Source organism: Humulus lupulus, chromosome 5 (assembly GCF_963169125.1).
Source record: "Humulus lupulus chromosome 5, drHumLupu1.1, whole genome shotgun sequence".
Lineage (NCBI taxonomy): Eukaryota > Viridiplantae > Streptophyta > Magnoliopsida > Rosales > Cannabaceae > Humulus > Humulus lupulus.
In genome coordinates, this window is record NC_084797.1 from 29,228,561 (window position 1) to 29,238,643 (window position 10,083).

The window sequence follows — 10,083 nt, forward strand, 5'->3', positions numbered from 1 at the left end:
CAAGGAAAATTGTCTCGAACAATGGTACACAATTTGACAGTGATCTTTTCACTGATTTTTTTTTAGAGGCATGGTATTAACAAAAAAATTTCATCGGTATCTCATCCGCAAGCAAACAGACAATTTGAGGCTATCAACAAGACTGTGAAGGACACCCTGAAGAAAAGGCTCAAAGAAGCAAAAAGGGCATGGCCAGGACAGTTACCAGAAGTCCTTTGGTTGTATAGAACATCCCATCGAATAGCAACAGGCCATATTCCATTTTCCTTAGCCTACGGGTATGAGGCCATGTTTCCTGTTGAGCTCAACCAACCATCACATAGAAGGCTGACATACGATCAAGGCACTAATGATCAATTATTGATGGAGTCCTTGGACTTGGTCGATGAGAGGCGTTAGCAAGCTCAACTTCGAGTAGCAGCTTACCAGCAAAAGGTTGCTCGGTATTTTAACTCTAAAGTACATGAAAGAAAGTTTAACGTGGGAGATTTGGTACTTAGAAGATTTTTTCTCAACACTCGTGACCAAGTTGTCGGAGTGCTCGGACCAAACTGGGAAGGTCCGTATCAAATTGAAGAAGTTCTTCAACCAGGCACATATAAACTTGCTCGCTTAAACGGAGATCTCATTCCTCCATACTGGAATGGAGAATATCTACGCAAGTACTATCAATAAATAGTTCTTTTTAAAGAATTGACTTGTATTAATTTTACTTTTTACAAGTTTATGAACAAGGGCTAGTCAGTTATATGGCTAGTCGCTTACAAGTGTAAGAACCATTTTTTGATCACTCATATAGACACGACTTTGTCCACTTATTATGAGAAATAAAAGGAACTGTGTGCAACCAGTTATTCTTGCCGAATTATTGTATGTATTACAAGTATTTGCTCATTACGTGTGTTGTTTTGCTATATTACCATTATTGATTATGAATACGCGAGTAGTAATGTTTGAACAGGACTTAGTCATGGCAAGTGACCGAGAAACCTAAGCTCCTCGATCACTTGGGGGGCATATAAGATACGAAGCAAGCAAAGCATATCAACATATATATGTGAACACATGATCAAAAGAAGGGAAAGCATACTACGGTACTTAGAGTATTTTTCAAAAATTTTAGTTTAAATTTTCTAAAAATCAAATAAAGTGCTATGCTAAGTTTGGTCATGTGAACAGATGTTATAATAATAGCAAAAATTATAATATCAAAATGAAATGTTTTACACCGCGAGCAGTTACTACTCGGATGTAAATTAATAAATTAAAAGAAAAGCTGCCTTGAGCAGCAAAATTGTCTTAACATTACGAACCGTAGTTCGTATGTTCCAGTTACAAAAATGAAAACAAAAATAAATTATTGAGCAGTAGTATGATCTGGCTGAGATTGCTGGTCAACGGTGGTCCTCGCATCATCTTTGACAGCCTCAGTGTCAGTCGCCAAGGAGATTTCAAGGGACTCCTGAGCTTTCTGTTCCTCCGCTAGACGAGCAGCACACTTTGCCAGCTCAACCTTCTTTACTTGCTCGGGGAGATAGTCAAAGTTTTCCTCTGGATTGTTCTTCCAGAACAAGTAGAAGCAATTGAAAGTCACTCCTTTGAACTTCTCCAGATTGCGAGCATTGGCTTCCTCGAGCAGTTTTGTTCGCTCCTCCAGCTCAACGGTTTCCTTTCGGCTGATTACTAGGTCATCGTGAAGTTTAGATGCTTCTTTGAAGTTAATCTCTGAAGCCTCCTTAAACTTCTCCTTGACCGCATAAATTTTGACCACAGACTCTTGGCATCTCCTTAGCTCCTCACTCAGGTCAGCAACCCTAGCCTCGGCCGCCTTAAGCTCTTCGGCAACTCTGGCCTCGACCGCCTTCACCTCTTCGGCATGTTTGGCCTCGATCTCCTTCATCTCCTCGGCTTATCTGGCCTCGGCCGCCTTAATTTCCTTAGCAAATCTGGCCTCGACCGCCTTGATTTCCTCAGCAAATCTAGCCTTAGTCTCCTCGGCTCGATGCCAACTGTGTCCTATGGTGAGGATACCCTGCGAACAAAAAAAGAAAATTAAACCAATCAGGAGCTGTTAAAGAAGGTGTTGTTCGATTAAAAAGGAAAAAGAAGAAAAACACTTACGCTGAGGACTTCAAATAGTCTCGTATGATGACCTGGCTGTTTGGTAGTGGAGGAAGATGGGAGAGGGCTTCCTGGCTACGGCGATGCTTTGAAAGCCTTTGCAACTTCTCATAAGAGGCGTTGAAGGTGCTACTCAGCGGGTCGTTGGCTGAGGGTCTCCTCGATGGTTCGAGGGGGTGGCTACTGGAGGAGGAAGAGTCATATTCCTGGAAAGAGTGGGTGCTGGGGGAGGCTCCAAAGGATCCTCTGTTCGGGCTTTTTTCTTAGAGGGAATGTTGCTACTCTCCCCTCAGTATCTCTTGCTGGCCTTCTTTTTGGTCACGGGAGCTTCGACGTTGGTGTATATGTCGAAGGCTTCCTCAAAAGGCATGACTACAAGCTAAAAACAATTAATTAGACAATATAATTTAGAAGAGCAAGGAAATAATGAAAAAAGGAAATTCTAAGTAATATACCTGAGCTATTACTACTGGTCGATACATTATTTATAGAACTACTGCTACACTCACTCTCTGGCTCGAAGAAGCCTGAGTTAAAGAAATTGGTCATTAATTTAAAGTTGCCATCCCTGTCAAATAAATGACAAGGGATAGGCAGGCTATCTAAGAGTGATAAATCTATACCATTTTTGTCGGAGGACTCGAATACAAGGTCAGTGTACTCCGGAAGTTTTTGCTTGCCTCTCCCATGTTGGGCAAGGGCAGCAGCAACCCGAGGGTTGCTAGAGGGTTCCTGAATGGTCGCTCTTGTAGCCCGCCGTCTCAGGGGTTGTGACACATCCTGTTGCTGCTAGGGGATTTCCTCTCCAGTAGCACTCCCCGTGGTGGACTCCCTCACTTCCTGGTAAGGTGACAAAAGGCCGACCAACCTCAGATTGATTTCTATGACCAGCTCTTTGATGCTCTTCTCAATATTTGTCATGTTGGCCAGGGTGGCGACCCTCATCTCCATCTCTGGAGTGGGATCTGGTCGATACCATGGACCTAGACACAACATCAATGTTCTAAGGACGGTGAAGAAAAAACTAGGAGAAAATAAATGACCAGTGATTGAGAGATTTACCTCATCGGGTGAAGGCCAGGTTGTCGGCAACCAGGTTCGTTGTAAGGAAGTACTCTTGGAAGTACTTTCTTACGTTGGATTTGTAGGTGACATCACTCATGAATATGCGAGTAGATTCCTGGTGACAGAAATGGAAAAACCCTGTGTTGTTCTGGTTGGGGTTGGACTTGAGATCGAACAGGTAGTTGATCTCGTGCGATGTGGGCGCAGGCCACTTCTTATGGTTGTAAAGGATATAGAGTGCTGATAGTACTCTATATTCATTGGGAGTAATTTGGAAGGGTTCAACCTCGAAGTAATTGGCCACCCCTTGAAAAAATTCGTGCAGGGGCAAGATTACCCCTGCCTCGATGTGGAACCTCGACCAGGCGTTGAAGGCGCCTCCAGGCACGTTTTCCCGTTGTTCGGAGGTAGGTTTGATCAAGGTAACCGCAGGAAGACCATACTTCTTAAGGTACCTTGTCACCGTCCTAGCTGAAATGACACTAGCAGGCGCGACATACCAATCAACTTCTGGTCGAAGGTCATCGCGAGGCCGGGCTTTGGGTTGAATTTCTGGTGGTGCAATATTTATGGGTTGAGGATCATTTTAAGGACCCTCGTTGTCGGTTGCTGGTCGGTTAGAAGGAGAATTTGTGGTTTTCTTTTTCCTACGAACTATTTGTTTAACACGACCCATGTGTGGCTGGCGGTCTAGGAAGCTGGTTGTGGGGTTTTATTGTGAAGGTGGAAAGTCAGAGAATGGAAGTGGCGGTTGCTCTTGATCTTCGAACAACAATGCGAGAAGATCGTCTTCTATTGGCCTCTCACCTCCCCAAGGATCATGCATGAATATCTGAGAAGAGAAAAGGGGAAATGAGAATCTACGACCAATAGATAGAAGAAGAGGAAGTGAAAGGATAATGTTGCTCGTGTATAAAAGTTAAGCTTTTATACGACCAGCAGAATCCTAACGTAAACTCTAAAAACATGCGAATAGTTTGGAAAAATAGATCAAAAAGTGGAAGTGAAAATTTTTTTCAGGAAAACTTTTTGACTCCGAAAAAAGGCGGGAAAACCCCAGTTTTTCGGAAAACAGTAAAATCGAATTTTTACTTCGATTTTGGGCCCTAAAACAATATTCCTGTTTCCCACACTGATTTCTAAGCCTTACCTAATGTTTTATTTTACTGCCTAAAATACCTAGTCTATCATGTTTCTCCGTACAAACCCGATCACCTAGAATTTTTTCTCAAGAACGTCAAGAAACTCAAACCAGAAAACTTACGAAATTTATTCTATAATATATAGCAGATAAGACGAGTTCAAAAACTTACTTGAATTGCATATTGCAAAGGAGTCGAAATGATGTCACTTGGAATTGATTGAACACATCTCGGATCACCGAAGTATTCTAGTTTTCTCTTGGGAGTTTTTCTAAGTTCTTGAGGATAGAAGGATTTGGTAAAAAGTAAAAAGTGGGAAAAGTGACTTATTTATACTAATCGTGGTGCAGTTAAAGAGGTAATGATGGGGGTAAATTTTTTATGCATGGGAAATTGCATTAGCCGTCGAAATATTTTTGAGAAACTGTAACGGTCATGATTGTTTACTTTTTTGAAAAGGTGATGACAGATGTGATAGGTCAAACGAAACACTGGTCGAGTAAGTTTATTATGTGTTGGTGGCAATAAAATAAACTTGGGGGGAAATATTTACCTAAAAAAGATCCTTTTGATAACGTGGAAAAATAAATATGCATGTGGGGTGCACATGACTATTCAAGTGGGTACGTTCTATGCAACCATCGACCAGAAGAGGATTCACTCAGCAGAAGGCATATTTCATAGGTGACTAGGCTAGTCGCAGTATTTCAGATATCTTTTATAGATTTGTAATCTCGAATTTATGTAATAATTGTAATTTCTATTATTATTTGATATACCCTTGTATTAACTGTAATCAAGGCCCACCGGCCTCTAAGAAACTCCTTGAGCCTATAAATAAGACTCAAAGGGGCTCAAGAGAGGGGACTTTTTGAATCTTGAGAGAGAAAATTATAGTGTTTTTATCCGCCAAATTTGTATTCATCTTCAAACTTGTGAAACTCGTGAGCCCTAGTTCATTGATCACAAGTTTTGGAGTTCTACATTAATAAGAATACTAAGTGGACGTAGGTCATTACCATCTCTGGGGCCGAACCACTATAAATATTTGTGTCATTTATCTTTTTGGCTTGATTCCATTTCATTTCTATCGTTTTACTTGACTCCGTGTCGTTGACCAAATCTAGGGTTAACAGTAACCTTCTAGAACTAGTTTTTAACTGTGTTCTTGAGTCTTAAATTAAAAATAGTCATGTCATGTTGCAGCCAAACATTCATAAGTTGTCTTACCAGTTGTCCTTAGCAGATAAGCGAGATTCCTGAGTCCAGAAATGAGCTTTCCCATGCAAATAATATTGTAATGGAATTCATACAGTGACTCGGATTAATTATGGCATTTGATTAATTAAGTTTATGTCTTTAAGTTAAGCGATTAGGGAGAAACTTAACTTAATTAATTTTCTATACTTTAAAAACATTTGTTCTTAAATCTTAAAGCTTAGACTAAACCTTTGAAATTTATAGCCTTATCACATTATTCATAAAAACATGCCTACAAATAATGGTGTCAGAAATTTTGAAATAAATTCTCAGTTGCATAAAGAGACCACATTCTTAAGCCTAAAGAAAACTTCAATTACTGCTTTCTTATTTTCCTTATAAAATAAAAGTATTAAACGCTGCCTCCCGATTTATTAAAATTGTAAAGGAAAGTGTTCTGAAATTAAAGTTGCTAAGTTTGAAAAATAGATTTTTATTTTACTAATCTTTTAATTTAAAAATGTTCATTTTCAGTAAATTAAGAAAACCATAAGTTTTATTATCCAAAAAGATTTTATTTTCTCAAATAACCAAATAAATTTTTTTGTCCTAAGTGATAATTATTTTTGTGAAAAAAAATAAAGTCCTAACTCACACAAGACTACTGTCTTAAGAATTTTCAATAAAATATAAAACTTCATTATATTTTAAGCCACTTAAATCTTAACCCTTAATTCATAGAAAATTATCTTCTATTTACTTTAAGAAAAAAAAACATGATTTGACTAGTGAATTATGACTTAAATTTTAAAAACCAAATCTGCCCAAAACACAACTTTATTTGACAACCTTTTAAGAAAAATTAAAACTCACAATCTATGGGGTATTTCTTAGTCAACTCTTGCAGGACTTTTAACTAATATTAAAAGAGTCTAAATAAATAAAACCAATTAAAAATGTTGATTTTAAACTTGCCAAAACACTGTTCAAACATGCACTCTTCAAGCTATCAGTTTTTCACTCCAACTTGTACATCAATCAAAAAATGCTTATAACTTGACCTAGACATAATGTTTTTGAGTGTTTCAAAATTCTAAAATCAAGTAAGCTTACTAAATAATGAAATGATGAAAGTCCCATTTGAAAATTTGATCAATAACCTAGTGTTTGGCCTGTTGGAAGCCACTGTAACAACATTATCTTGGCAGTAAATAGTTTTTAGCATCTAAGTTAGAAAATTCATAACTCCCAAAATATAGTGAATTTTAAAAAAGTGTCTCATCGATTTATTATTAAATATACCAATAATGTCCAGTTAAAATTTCAGGCACAAATAATTATTTTAACTCATTTAAATCATTGCTAAAAGTATCAGTATTAAAATTGTCTGTCAACATTTGAGATTGCACATGCAATCCCAAAATGCTCATAACTTGAGTTATACAAAATGTTTTTTAGTGGTTAAAGATGTTAAAATCATGTACTCTTCCTAAATAATGCATTAGTGAAAACCCCATTTATAAACTAGGTCATTTAGGCACTGTAAAACTCGTTGGAAGCTATTGTAACCTTTTTTGGTAGCAAGCTATTTTCAACAAAGCCTATATGGAAACTTTGGATTTCCACTACCAAACAACCACAAATTACACGCATTCTGTAACATCCCAAAATTACCTAATAAGGCTTAGGGCCTTGATTAGGGGGCCAGGATGGCAATATATGGAATTATGTGTTTAATGGTTATATTAATTATAATTATGTGGATTATGTGATAATATGATTAAATGCGCATATTTAGGGGTATTAAATATGCATGTGGGCCCGCTTCTTATTAGAAGGGCGACTTTGGTAATTTGGCCCGTTGCGGGCATAATTGTGTATTTATGTGCATATATGTGATGTATGTGAGGGACCACATTATTATGTGGGTTATTTTGGGTTACTCGACATGAGGTGATCCTAGGGAGCAAGATAGCGTGAAAGTCACAACGAGACCCAATACCCGACTTGGGGCGAGTCAAGGGGTATTTTAGGTAATAGACATTTATTTGGGTTATTGGGTTATGAAAATAAATAATTGGAGATATATTTGAAGTCAGAAAGTTTAGGAGGGAACATTGGGGAAATTTATCATTTTGCCTTCAGGGACGTTTTTGGTACCCCGAGCCTTGGTATTAACTTAAGTGATTTAAGTTAGGAAATAAAAGATAAATTTAGAAACTTATAGAGCTGCCTAAACTGACTCTCTCTCTATACTCTCTTATTTTTCTCTCAAGGACTTCCAAAAGCTTGAACCTTTGAACTAAGGGGAAATTTGGGCTAAGACCACTTGAATTGAAGCTAAAGATTTGGGGAAGAAGTTAGTAACAACTTGGGGGAATTCAATCTTTATCAGAGGTAAGCTTTAGATTATGGTTTTCGCATTTAATTCTGAGTTTTCATGGCTGGGTTTTAGTGTTCTTGAGCCTTTAAGTTTCAAAGGTTGAATTGAAGTTTTGAAGTGGTTTTGAGTTAAGTTTTCTGTTGGGTTTTACTTCTGGGAACATATTAGAGTGTTTGTGATGATTTAGTTGTGCTGTTGGGATGATTTTGGGTTAAATTGGATAGGTTTTGGCTCCTAAAAGTGGAGAAATTTCTAGGTTCGAGGGGTCAAGTCGCGGCCTTGTTCTTGACAAGTCGCGACTTAGCTTGAACCAGGCACCTTGGGAGGCCTTTGCCTGGGGGGCGCGCCGCGACTCGATAGGCCAAGTCGCGGTCCGTGCCTCTGGACAAAGAGGAGGAAGAGGCTGGTCGAGGGGGCGTGCCGCGACCCACAGAGGGGCAAATCGCGGCCCACCTGGGCAGTTTTGCCTTGGGAGGTTGTTTTCAAAATAGAACTTTTCCTTAGGGCTCGGGATTGTTTCCACTACCCGGTTTGGTGAAACCCGAGGCCCTAGAGGCTAGGACTTGGGTTCGGAAGCCTTTGATCGCTCGATATTAATATAATCTCATTTTATGGTTGTGGCTCGAGGTTCGTTCCCGTTTACTCTTACTCGAACCTAAGGTAAGAAAACTGCACCCAGAAAGTGTTGTGTGTGATTAGGGCTTGGCCCGTCTATTGTATTTGAATATGGTTAGGGCCTGGGCCCTTGAATTGATTATGTTAGGCTATTGTTCTAAAGGCTTGTTGATAAATGCTTAAGTGCCTATATTCGTTAAATGAATTCTATGATTAGGGAATGCGGGCCCTTATGTGATTATGTTTGGTATCGTGGGTATGGTTATTCAATGGAATTGTATAATTAGCATGAATATGTGCTTAATTGTCAGGATGTGCCTATCCAGATCTGTTTCTTATAAGTAAAGTATGTAATCCTGGATCAGGGCTTGACTTATAAGTCAAGGACGACAATAGTGCGATGTGCGCTGGTCGTGAGGCATAGGCCTAAACCTGCAACGTACTATTACGTTGATCGACTCTAAGGTCAAAGGTGAACAACAGGGGTTTGGCTAGCTCTATGGCTAGTGGGACAGAGCTAAGGGCGAGGCCCCAGGTGACACTATGGTCACGTAGCTAGGGCATAGGCCTGAGAGTTGGATTGAAAGCCAACTGAATAGTGTGACGGTCGAGGTTGATCCAATGATGATGTGATTGAATTTATAAGATGTTGGTTATGTTATGAGTGGATATTACTGATTTTGTTGAATGGTTATTTTAAAGTTATATTTTCTATTGTTACATGTTCTGTTTTCTTGCTGAGCCTCGGCTCACAGGTGCTTTGTGGTGCAGGTAAGGGAAAGGGAAAGCTTGACCAGCCATGAGTTGGAGAGCTTCGGTGGCAGTGTGTACATATGCAACTGCTCGACCATCACCGCCAGGGTCTCAGAGGAACTAGGGTTATAGCCCTATTTTGTCGCTTAGGCCGACTGATGTAACTTTTTGTTATGTATTTACCCCTTTTAAGCAGTTGTGTTGTATTATTTTGGGATCCCATGTTATATAACACTTTTGAAACAAAATTCAATGGTTCTTTGACCAAATTTTTTAACCCTAACCCTTGTCACTAACCTTAGTTACACGATTTAAGTCAAATGACCTGATTAGCAGGTCTGACACAATTTTAAGTACACAGTGTAACGATCCTGGATTAGGAGGGCGTTACACATGCAAACCAAACAGCCATAACAACAATAATACATATCAACTCACTTGTTTTAACACCAAACATGACCCAAAATCTTAGATTGTAGGATCACTCAACAAGATTTAAGGTAAAGAATCAAGATTTTACCTTTGTATTCAAGCTTTGAGTTTGGCTTCTAGGGTTTAGCTCTAAGCTTCCCAAATACTTTCCAACTTCTAACCTCTCCCCAATACATCTTCAAGATCATATTTTATTCAATAAAAATGAGGAAAAGCGAAGAAGCACTAAAATTTCAAAACCCAACAAAAACTTACCTTGTTAATGTTCAAAGCTCCAAATATGTCATAGAAGCTCTTGGGTCTTGCATGAAACACTCCTAGGTTCTATATCAAAGATCAAAGAGTATTTTTAAGAGTGGAAACTCATAAACA

At 38.9% G+C, this 10,083-nt stretch overlaps 1 protein-coding gene across 1 annotated transcript; it reads right to left on the bottom strand.

Moving 5' to 3' along the window:
• Positions 1-1,357: 1,357 nt before the first annotated feature.
• Positions 1,358-1,900, bottom strand: LOC133778999 (uncharacterized). The gene has a single exon (XM_062219007.1). It carries the CDS (start codon positions 1,898-1,900, stop codon positions 1,358-1,360), a length of 543 nt encoding a protein of 180 aa, XP_062074991.1.
• Between the last annotated feature and the right edge of the window lie 8,183 nt (positions 1,901-10,083).

Coding starts and splice junctions, on each gene's coding strand:
- LOC133778999 (XM_062219007.1), bottom strand. CDS start 1,900: ATGAAGGAGATCGAGGCCAAACATGCCGAAGAGGTGAAGGCGGTCGAG.